Raw genomic sequence first — 12,483 nt, forward strand, 5'->3', positions numbered from 1 at the left:
TTTATCCAATAGTTTTTCACCTTTCTGGGCCAAACTGCTGTAAAATACTTTATTTTGCTAATATTAGAAAGGTTATCATACCTGTTTTTGTTACTGATCTGTAATAGTAGTCAACATTCTACTGGAAATTGCAGCAGGGTACAGGTGACATTCTACTAAAGATGTTTAACAGCTACAAAATGGTTGTAGCCTCCTAAAAAATAAGAAAATTCCCTGGCAGAAAAAGATAATGAGGGGATAAAACTAGACTAAAGGAGAACTCTCACTCCTGTAAGGCTTGTCTCCCTCCTATTTTCTCTGCACAGTTTCTGAAACTTCCTTTTTCTATAGCTGTCTCCCCAGGCTTGCTCAGGTATTAAAAGTGACAACTAGTAAACCTTATACAGTTCTTTGTGTTGAAGATCAGTGTTGCTGGGACAAGGAGAAGACTTTCCTCTTTCACCCCACACGTCAGACAGGGTCCTTCCTTTCCCTTTCTCAATATACAATTGAATAATTGTATATTACTCAATCATGTGTTTCTGGAGAGAGTATTCCTCAGTTTTATTGTCTGACTTGGAGTTAGACATCTCATGTCGGGCATTTCAGGGCAGGGAGGAGAAGGAAGGCTTTACCATGGGGGGTGAGTGTGGGAGAGATTGTGAGACATGAGGCACGTTGACCTGAGCAAGGTCCTCCAAATCCCATTGTGAAGGCAGCAAACATTTTGTTTGCATAGACTTGCATAGATGCTGCCCTCTCCTCAGGATGCAAAAAGATGGAGGAAGATGACTTTTGAGGTCCCTTTCATTATTTTTATAGCTCTGTATTCCTCCCCTCAGCTTTACTGAGGTATAATTGACAAATTAAATTGTAAGATATTTAACGTGTACGCTGGTGGGTTGATATACACATACATTGTGAAAGGATTTCCACCATCAGATTAACACATTCATCATCTCACATATTTACCTTTTTTATTTTTGGTGAGAACATTTAAATTCTATTCTAATAGCAAATTTCAATTGTACAATATGGTGTTTTCAGCTGTAGTCACCATGTTATACATTAGATCCTCAAACTTTATTCATCTTATAACTGAAAGTTTGTATCCTTTTGCCAACTTCTCCCTATTTCCACCTGTAACGGCAGACCCTGGCAATCACTTTTCTATTCTTTGTTTCTATGAGTTAGACTTTTCTTTTTTTTTTTTTGATTCCACATATAAGTGATACCATGTAGTATTTGTCTTTCTCTGTCTGATTTATTTCACTTAGCATAATGCCCTCCAGGTTCATCCATGTTGCAAATGACAGGATTTCTTTTTTTTTTAAAGGCTGAATAATATTCCATTTATGTTATAATATACTTATATTACACCTATTTATGGGTATAATATAAATTATATAATATGCATAATACATATAAATATTTATAAGTATATACCACATCTTTATCCATTCATCCATTGATGGCCATTTAGGTTGTTTCCATACCTTGGCTATTGTGAATAATGCTGCTGTGAATGTGGGGCTGCAGATGTTTCTTCAGGGCAATGACTTCATTTCCTTTAGATATGTACTCAGCAGTGGGATTGCTGGATCACGTAGTTAGCTCTATATTTTAAAGAGGAGGAACTAACTGAACACATTGAGGACCAAATAGAAGTTGTCCTTGGTGGTTGGTGGTGGTCAGAGCAAGGGTCCCCAACTCCAGGGCCATGGACCAGGACCAGTCCGAGGCCTGTTAGGAACTGGGCTGCACAGCAGGAGGTGAGCAGCGGGCGAGCCAGCCAAACTTCATCTGCCGCTCCCCATCGCTCCCCATCGCTCCCCATAGCTCCCCATCACTCCCCATCATTCCCCATCGTTCCCCATAGCTCCCCATCGCTCCCCATAGCTCCCCATCACTCCCCATAGCTCCCCACTGCTTCCCATCGCTCCCCATCGCTCCCCATAGCTCCCCATCGCTCCCCATAGCTCCCCATCACTCCTCATCACTCGCATTACTGCCTGAACCATCTCCCCTCAACCCCCGCGGTCTGTGGAAATATTGTCTTCCACGAAAGCGGTCCCTGGTGCCAAAAAGGTTGGGGACCGCTGGGTCAGAGGACAATGGTTCAATGATGAGAGCTGGAAATCCATGGCTCGGAGCTCTGGCTTCGCCTTTGCGGTTCTTAGGGGATCAGTATCACATTGTCCCAATTATTCCATCTAGTACAACCCTCTTAGGTTTGTGGAGAGGAAACATAACTAAAAGTGATTTATAACATTTTAAAAATAATAAAGTGTTCTTTTTAGCCTATGACAAATTTCTGTCTATAGGAGGAAGGTCAGCAAAATTGTCAAATAGTCTTGATGATCCTTGATAGTTTTCTCCATAATCTGACCCTGTTACTTTTTCTCTATCCACCATCCAGCTTTATGGAGATTTTATTGACATATAACATATGTAAGTTTAAGGTGATGATTTGATACACACACATACATACACACATGGTAATCATTTTGCTATATATATATATATATATATATATATATATATTGCACTTTGCAATATATATATATATCGCAAAATGATTACCACAGTAAGGTTAGTTAACACTTCCATCCCCTCACATAATTACCATTTTTTTTGGTATGGTGATAACATTTAAGATCTCCTGTCTTAATAACTTTCAAGTATATGATACTGTGTTGTTAATCATAGTCACCATGCTGTACATTAGATGCCCAGACACAATCAACTGCTTCTTCCTCCCCCCTCCCCAACTGAGCTCTCCTAGCAAAACTTGACTCTGATTAAACGTCTCTGCCTACTCTACCCCTCCACCCATTCCTGCACCCAAGCAGCTGAATGTGGCTGAAGAAAAACACACAATCATCTTAACACGCCTTACTTTAAATTTATGACATCATATCTTATGTGAACTCATAGGATGGCCTGGCAGTCCTACCTCATTTTCCCCAAGAATTCACTCACAGACTCTTCAAGATGACTATTCCACACTTTTTCCTGTTGCTTCACACCACCACCATTTCTCTTCTCCTTTCCAGTTTTTTATTTGACTAAGAAAAGAAATATGATAACTTTCACGTATTCCCACCACCAAATCTACCCGCCCGCCGGCACCTGTGCCTGCTACGGCGGAGGATGTAGTTGAGCAGGCCGTGCACTGGGCCCCCTCCCCTCTCTGTAATAGCAAAGAAGCCAACCTTATATGGTGGCCACTACGTGCCAGGCTTAGTTCTAAGTACCTGATGTATTAACTAATGTAATCCTTACAACAGCCCTGGGAGGTAGGACTCATACCAGGTTTACAGTGAGAGAGCTGAGGCACACCAAAATTCAGTAACTTTCCCCAAATCACGCAGCCATAATAAGTTGGTGTGGCTCCAGGGTCCATGTGTGTAACCTCTCCATTATACCTCATCTCTTGGGACATTCCTCCAGCCGCTCTCCCCTCTCTCCTGCGTCATCAATTTCCCCCTCTCTACCAGATCTTACTCATCAATTACAAGCAAATTCTAGTAGCTCCTATTTTAAGAACCTACCCTTGACCCCATATCTCCTTCCAGCTACCCCCTAATGTCCCTGTTCTCTTTTTAAAATTTCTCGTGTTTTCTCTATTTGCTGTGTCTACTTCCATTTTCCTAATTTCTTTGGAAGCACTTCAGTCTGACTTTTGTCCCTACCATTCCAAGGAAACAAGTTTTGTCAGGGTCACTAATGACTTCCCAAATGTCAAAGCCAGAGTCTCAGTTTGCTACTCAGTCCTTCAATCTTAGTTTTTCTGCCACCTGTGGTCATTTTTCTGTCTCCTTTGCTGGATCTCCCTCTGCTGGCCAACCTCTAAATGTTCGATTGTCCAGGGCTTGGGCTGGACCACTTCGCTTTCATCCACTCTCATTCTCTTGGTGATCTCAGCCAGTGCCAAGGCTTTAAATATAATTAATAGGTCGATGATTCCTAGGTTTTTATTTCTAGCTTTGACCTTCCTTAGACTTCCAACATTTCCATTTGTATGTCATAGGCACAAGCCACCACACAATTAATATATCTCAAATAAAATTCTTGATTTTGCTTTTTATTCTTTCGTTCCTATTTTCAGTAAAGTGGGGTCTTCCTCCCACATCGCACATTGTAATTATCAGCGAGGCTCTGTCTTCAAATTACATCCCAGATTTGACCACTGCTCTCCCTTTCCCCTGGGTTTTGAAATAGCCTCCTATTGGGTCTCCCTGCTTTGTCTCTTGCTCTGATATAGCCTATACTCTGCCCTACAGCAGAGTCATTCTTTATAAATATATGTTAGATGTGGCCCCTGCCTACCCCTTCCCCCTCATTTCCTGTATTCTCTCTGTCCCTCCTGCCCCCCAGCCCAGTCTTCTTTGCCATTCTTAGAACACAGCAAGCAGACATCTGCCTCAAGGTTTTGGTCTTGCTGCTCCCCCTGTTCTCCTCTGCTTGGAATGTTTAATGACCTAAATGAAACAAGAGAATTCATTATTTTGTTACGATCTCTGTTCAAACTTTACCTTATCAGAAGAACTTTCCTTGATCTCTCCATCTATGATAGTAGTACTGGGCATTTTCTATCTTCTTGCTGGTTTTAATCAGAGTGTAACGTATTGTATATCTATTTGTATATCTCTTTGTTTGCTGTACATCTCCTGAGGGACATATCAGCTCCATCAAGGCAGAGACATCATTGCTCTATCCCTAGTGCCTGGAACTAGGTGTTTGATAAATATTTGTTGAATTTTTGGAACAGTGACAGGTATTAAGGCCCACAAAATTAAAGGATATATAAGAATGAGAAAGATTAGAGGTAATATTTTTTTAAGTTAAGAAAACCTGTAAATGATAGATGAAAAGGGATATATGTGGAGAAAATTGTCTGGAAGAGGAAAAGGAAAGTCTCAGAATTCTTGGGTGGCTTTACACCTCCCTCTCCTCTTTACCATCTAAAGAGCGTTCCCTGTTGCAGTCACCACTGTGTTCAGAGCCAACGGGGAGACCAAGGAAAAGGCCTTCAGTGGATTTTGTGCGCCCTTGTCCGGGGCTTCAGAGGTGCCTTCAGGATGTGGGTGGGGGCTCAAAGTATTCCTAGAAAATTAAAATTAATGAAATAAAATGAAATTGGGGGCCTTATGTTTCCTAATCTAACACTTTTTGAAGCATCACAGATGACACGCTGTGAATTTAACTCTTATGATGATGGTAATGATAATGATTTTTTTCATGTGTTGCTTTTCTGACTGTCCTTGATCAATATTTCATTTCCCAGTCCCCTTTAGAATTGTATGGAGAACGTTGATGTAATGGTTTCCCGTCTCTTGGGTCACTCCTCTGTAAGGAGCACAGATACAGGTGTGGATTTATGGACCTCTCACTTAACCCTGTTGTGAGTTCTACTCACCAATGTGGAAGAAGAACAGAAAGAAAACTGTGCCAACATAATAATTCTCTTGTTTAGTATTATGAGATAGAAAGAGATTGGAACACTCCTTTTAAATTCTGTTAGTGTTTCAGTGTGCTTTCTAACAGATAAATCTTTAATGATCTCCAGAAAACAGGAAGAGGATATTTCCTACCCTTGTAAGTATAAATATGGCTTTAACAAAAATCCGTATTACCTGAACTTTGACTCCCAGTAAACATGATGCGTGATAATCATCTGACGCAGCTGTGGTTTTGAAAGTTCAAAATGTGAGAATACGGTGGGCATGTAATCCCGCAAAGCCCGTATTGCTCAACTTTAGCTATACAATTTGTGTGAAAAGGCCAGTCATGATTGTTTTGTAGTGTTTGGGTCATTTCAAAAGATGCATTTGTATGCACTCACTGTATTTCTTCATGTTCCCTTTGCTTTCTTCTTGCCTAGAGGGAGAAGAAGATGAGGATGAAGAAGATGAGGAGGATAAAGATGCAGACTCCCTGGATGAGACCTTGGGTGGTGACACCGAGCTGCCTGGGTTTACTCTCCCTGGCATCACGTCTCAGGAGCCTGGCTTAGAGCAGGGAAACGTGGTCTCTTTGGAGGGAGCCACCTACCAGGTGCCGGACACCATCGAGTGGGAACAGCAGAGTCAGGGCCTGGGTAAGAGTCATGTGTGTTTCTTTCCCTCCCATCTCCCCTCATTTTAGTTTTCTTAGGTGACAGCTTTCCTTCATTGGCATAGATTATGGAACAAAATGGATCTTCTGTTTATGGGTGTTTCAGCTGGGAAAAGGTTCTCAGTTCTTTCTTCACTATGTTTATATTTATGCTCTTCAATACTCAGGCTCCAGACAGTCTCCATCTGCCCACGAAGAGCACAGTTACCTAATTTTTGGAAGGAATTCCATCTTTCCTTCCCAGCTGGAGGACAGCTGTCGGCTTTGGGAGGACTTCCAAAATGGGAGGAATTGTGTGTAACCAGTCAGCTGCACAAGCAGCGTGAACGGACTGGAGTCGGAAAACAGATGGATTTTGTCATCCTCTGTCCTTTTAGAATTTCCTCCCTGGGGAAATCCTTCCTTCACTTCTGGGTGAGCTTGCAGCCGTCCCATGACTTTTCTGCTTGTTCTCGTGGTTGCATTTCATCATCAAATACAATCTTGTTTCAGCAGTTAGTGTCCAGACAGCTCCAAGCTTACTCTCTCTTGTGCCTGGCCTGGATGTTCGGTGAGCGTCTCCGCGGATGCAGGCTGACCCCAACTCTGACACTCTCTTCCTGTCAGCAGGGACGTTCCTCTGTCTGTCTCCTCTTATCTTTTTCTGGAGAGAGGCTATTAAGCTCTGGGTGATTCTTTGAGGCCTCACTCTCTTGACTTGAGGGCAAGTGACCTCTTCTCCAAAGAAGTCTCCTCCCTGAAACTCTTTTAGTTTTTAAAAGGCCCATTTATACCTTAAGTACAGCAGAGGTTAGATTTAAGGGTCATATAACCAGCGTTTGGAGTATTTCATTGAAAATTGGGATGTTGGTCTTCGACTTCGCTCTGGAATATCATACTAGTGTATCCTGGTGCCTCGGTTGAAACTTCCAATTCAGAATCTTATTACATATGATTTCTTAAATATTGTTCTCCTCTCCTCCCATGAAAACTCTTTCAGATTAGTGATGAGGAAGGATAAGTGCATTAAAATGAGTATGGAGTGGGAAAGTCGCATCATCTGTTTATCACACGATTGTGTAGTTTAAAACAAGCTCTCTCGCTTTTTTCAAAGCTCAGACTGAAGTTGGTAAACCTTTAAAGGTTTGCAGTCAAAGGGGGAATCCTTTCCCTAATCTCTACAACTAAGGAAACATGCATAAGGATCTTTAATGTTGTCTTCTCTAACGTTATAGAATTCTTTCACGAGCTGTCCTTTAGATTTGGTTAATTAATTTATCCAAAAAATGGAACACCTACTATGTTCCTTTGCAAGGCATTGGAAACACAGAGGAAAACAAGGCAGTGCCTTTTATTGATTAGAGCAGAGCCCACTTGTAAAGGCTTCAGTGCAGGGTGGATGAATTCTATAATAAAAGTAGAGTTATAGGAGGCCAGAGCAGAAATGTAGAAGGGGGCCATTTAGAGTAGCTTGGAGAGTTCAGAGCTGTCACTTGAAGGATATATAAATAGGAGATAGCTTGCAGGAGAAAGAGGTCAAAGACAGAACATACACAGAGGCATTGGAGGGATGAAAGAGCATGGCATAATACAGATGGGTTGGCAAAGAACGTTGTAAGTGGGTAGAAAGAAGCTCTAGGAGATACAGCAGCAGACAAGGCTGGAAAGGTAAGGTAAACAAGGATGCATCACGAAGAGCGGTGACTGCCAAGAGGCTTTCCCTTGTCCTTTATGAAAACCATTCTAGTGATAGTGCAGTGGAGGAACAGGGGAGGAGCGTGAGACTGGGGAGAGAGAAAGGCCGCTTATGAGACCAGTGAAATGTCCATGTGAGAAACGAAGGCGTGAACTAAGGCAGAGGAAGTGGGATGAAGAAAAAGGAGCCAACCTGAGAGCTTTTCGTCACGGGTACTAACTGATTTGGGGGGATGAAGAAAAATAGAAAGAGAGTTGAGGATGATTTCTAGGTTTTTAGCCTGGGCGAACAGGTGGAGAGTGATATCTCTGATGAAGAGAGAGAATAGAGAGAGTGACGTGAACTTGGCGTATTGGGGAGATGATGAGCTAGTTCCGGGCACATTGAATACGAGGAGCCTGTGGGGTGTCCAGGATGGACTTCGATTTTGAGTCTTGAATTCAGGGAAGAAGTCTGCGACTGAGAAATTATTCTGGGATTATCACCCTCTAGGTTGGCATAAAGGTTGTAGTTGAAAGGTACCTCGGATTTCCTGTGGAATAGGCTTATGGTAAGCAGAGGAAGTGATAAAGGATGGACTTCCACTGGACAGGCAGAAGGTATCATACATGTGCATACAACGCTGTATTTATGCATTTATGTATTTAATTATTTCCTGAACAAATCCGGCATGTAATTGGGCAGTAATTACTTTAAAAACATATCAAATGAGGGCTTCCCTGGTGGCGCAGTGGTTGAGAGTCCGCCTGCCGATGCAGGAGACACGGGTTCATGCCCCGGTCCGGGAAGATCCCACGTGCCGCGGAGCGGCTGGGCCCGTGAGCCATGGCCGCTGAGCCTGCGCGTCCGGAGCCTGTGCTCCGCAACGGGAGAGGCCACAACAGTGAGAGGCCCGTGTACCGCAAAAAAAACCCCGAAAAACAAAAAAAAACGTATCAAATGAAACTGCTAAAAGCTTATAAATATATCAAAATATTATAAAACAAACACAAACACTGGCCTGGGAACATGTGAATAAATATTTAGTCTGAAATGCACCTGTTCTACATGAGCTGGTTGAAATCAATAAAATAAAATACAAAATACCAATGTAACTTATTATAGAGGTTAAACACAGAGACAAAAATCTACACATCAAGTGACTCCTCAGGTAGTGGATTTATAATACGGAAGGATCATGGACAGTTGGACAGTCTTTTAAGTATGGATTGGGTGAATATTTAGGGACTGTACCCCTTTACTGGAGAGAGGGTTGCTTTTGTACAGAGGTACTCTATGGAGGCCATATGGCATCTATTCCTGGATTGTGGTCCAGGAATCCAATTTTCCCCACTTAGGAAGTTGGCTTACCATTTATGATAATTATAAGCAATTGGAGAGGCTATGAATCTTAGAAAAATCTGTAGTGGTTACAATTCAAGGGTAACATGATCATTTGGGCTCTAGCCTTTTTCAACACAAATTTACCATTGAAGAAGAGTCAAATTTTTAAAAAATTGACTTTATTGAGGTATAAATTATATACGATAAACTGCGCTCAGAGTATGCAATTCGACGAGTCTTGACAGTTGTCAAGATGGAGGCTACACTCATGTGGCCTCCATCTCACTGAAAATGCAGAGTATTTCCATCACTTCCCTTTTGTCCCCCCAATGATCCCTCATGCCCTTTGCAGTCTGTCTCTCTCTCAGTCCCCAATCCCTGGTAACTACCGATCTACTTATATTACTACAGATTAGGGTACATTTTCTAGAATTTTATATAAGCGGAATCATATAATACATGCCTTTATGTACCTGGCTTCTCTCACTTAGCAAAATGATTTTGAGATTCAACCATGTTGTGGTCTGTATCAGTAACTTGTTCCTTTTTTATAGCTGGGTAGTATTCAATAGTATGGATATACCACATTTTGTTTATCTAGGCACCTGTTGATGACCATTTGGGTTTTCCCCAGTTTTTGGCTAATAGCAGTTACATTTTAAGGTGTGTAGGGTATGAGGCACAGGACAAATAGCCCTACTGTCCCCCTGTCCTGCCTCCTGATTCCAGCCTCCATGCATGGCTAAGGTTTCTTAAATTAGTGATACCAATTTAGTGATTTGCTATGCTTTTTAAAGTGATTTCCCCAAGTCCTGAATTTTTATTTCATATCAGATTTTTCCTTTTAATAAAATTTACCATTTTCCTGGTTGTCTCCTACCTTTTACTTTCACTTCTTTTCCTGATATCTTCAGTTTGCCAACATGTTTTTAGCATTGTAGTTTTCGTGGGAACCAAAATAAGGAACAAATCTTTCAAGCCCTTCCTTTTTTTCCACTGTGGGAAGACTGGGTTGGAGTAGTAGTGTCTGGGTCTAGGATTTTATTAGCTCACCAACTTTTTCTTGGAGGGACAGGAGTATTTCCTAGTAACTCAAAATAAGTGACAACTTCTGGATCAATGTTCATTGATACAGTTTCCTAAATGTTCTCAGGTCACGTGCAATAGAGGGAAACCTCCCCTATTTGTGATGGATTTTGTGGTACCAAGAATAACGGCTCTTGCTGATATGATTAGGTTAAGGATCTTGGGAGGGAGAGGTTACCCTGGATTTTCTGCAAAGGCCCAGTGTGATCACGAGTGTCCTTATAAGCGAGAAGTATCAAGTCAGAGTCAGAAAAGGAGATGTGATGACAGAAGCAGAGGTCAGAGTGATGTGGCCATGAGCAAGGAATTCTGGCAGCTTCCAAAGCTGGAAAAGGCAAGCAGATGGATTCTCCCCTTGAGCCTCTAGAAGGAACACAACCCAGCTGACACCTTGATTTTTAGTCCCTCAAGACCCATTTTAGACTTTTAACCTCCAGGACTGTAAGGTAATAAATTTGTGTTGTTTTGAGCCCCTAAGTTTGTGGTAATTTGTTACAGCAAAAATAGGAAACTAATACAGATTTCAATAAGTATTTCATGAGCAGCTTCCTTTTAGAAGTAGAGCTTGCGTGGCAGCTGTAGTCTGAGTGTGAGTGTTGTAAACTTAACTATAGTTTTTTCTTAATGAATCACTAAAAATGCAAAGATTGAGACCTTTAAAAAGTAATCCAGTTTAATATAATTATACTTTAATTGGTCATCTTATTCATTCCTATTTTTAAGTGGGTTATTTTTATTTATAGACTATCACATCCTATTTTACAATATGAATGGTGTTCCAAAGCAAATGCTAAAACCCATAGAAACCTTTAAAAATGAACAGATTGAAGTGGGTAGTTGGGATTGGCTAAAAATAATACATACTCTTTGAATAGATTATCGTTTCATTTTCTGTGAAGTAACAAGAGCAGAAAACTTAGATGACTTTCTGAGGCAAAGCAGTAGATCCATGGCTTAATTCTGTGCACTTCTGTTTTCTGTATTGTCACATACACATTGCCTGTAAAGCTCTGGAGAGAGAGAGCCCAATTTCTTGATCTTGCTGTTGGGAGGTGTGATTGTGGACTGAACCACAGGGGACAGAGAATCAGGAGTGAAAGTTCCATGTTATGACTGAGGTGCATTGATTGGTAAAGTGCTAGTAGCATATAGGAAGCTCTTTATTTACATATGCAGAATCAATTTCTTTTCTGATCTAACAAGTTTATTTTCTTTTTTTTTTAACAAGTTTATTTTCAGATTTACTGGTGAGAACCTGTACAGAGAGCAGGTACTGTGACCCCCCACACCACTTCTTATCCTTTCACTATAATAAATCACACGATTATTCTTTTAAAAGTATAAAATCAATATGGGCAAAGTTGAGTCAACATATCTTTTTTTTTTCCTTTTGCGGTATGCGGGACTCTCACTGTTGTGGCCTCTCCTGTTGTGGAGCACAAGCTCTGGACGTGCAGGCTCAGCGGCCATGGCTCACGGGCCCAGCTGCTCCGCGGCATGTGGGATCGTCCCCGACCAGGGCATGAACCCGTGTCCCCTACATCGGCAGGTGGACTCTCAACCACTGCGCCACCAGGGAAGCCCAACATATCCATTTTAATGTTTAAACATTTGCAATGTAATTAATGTCTGGTGATTCTTTCCTCTGTGCATTCTGTATCTGCTAGGATGCCTTTAGCTATACGTAGCAGAAACCTTAAGTTGACTTAAAGAGTAAAGAAATATATTTTCTCTGAAAACAAGAAGTCCAGAGATGGAGCTCCTGGGTCAGTTGACTCAGTAGCTCAGCTGTCATCAGTGACTCATGTTTTTCCACCTTGCTGCACTGTCCTCCTTGGGATGTTCACTTTGGCCCCAGCCTGGCCTCCGTACAGTTGCAGTGGCTGAAGGAGTTTCAGATGTCACACCTAGACAAGACATTGTTCAGACAAAGAAGAGGACTGTCTTTTTACTGTGTTTCTTCCTCAGGAGAGAGGAAGACTTTCCAAGAATCCCCCAGTAGAATTCTCACCACTGATCGGCTGGGATTAGGTCACATGCTCATTTCTAAACAATCATTGGCAAGGGGAATGTGATCACATGACTGGTGGAATGGATGGGGGCGTGTGTCAATCACTATACCTGTCTATGATTTCTGTGTTTTTCTGTTTACTTCTCTTGTGGCTGGTTCTTATCCATGTTTCTTTTATCTTCCAAGAATCCTGTGACTAATCTTGTTAAACTAATATATTTATCTTAAATATGTTCTGAATTCATGAGTTCTGGATGAGGGCCCGAGGGTGGTGGTATTGTTCCAAGAA

At 41.6% G+C, this 12,483-nt stretch overlaps 1 protein-coding gene across 3 annotated transcripts in view; it reads left to right on the plus strand.

Moving 5' to 3' along the window:
- The window catches only part of ARMH4 (armadillo like helical domain containing 4), a 136,669-nt gene that overhangs the window by 41,730 nt on the left and 82,456 nt on the right, over positions 1-12,483 (plus strand). For 2 of the 3 annotated variants that reach the window (XM_067734660.1, XM_067734663.1), the window contains exon 5: positions 5,867-6,082. The exons of the other annotated variant lie outside the window; for it this stretch is intronic. In XM_067734660.1, the coding sequence (XP_067590761.1) occupies positions 5,867-6,082 (216 nt within the window). The remainder of the gene's footprint in view (positions 1-5,866; positions 6,083-12,483) is intronic. 3 annotated transcript variants of the gene reach the window in all.

This window comes from Pseudorca crassidens, chromosome 1 (assembly GCF_039906515.1).
Source record: "Pseudorca crassidens isolate mPseCra1 chromosome 1, mPseCra1.hap1, whole genome shotgun sequence".
In the NCBI taxonomy this organism is placed as follows: domain Eukaryota; kingdom Metazoa; phylum Chordata; class Mammalia; order Artiodactyla; family Delphinidae; genus Pseudorca; species Pseudorca crassidens.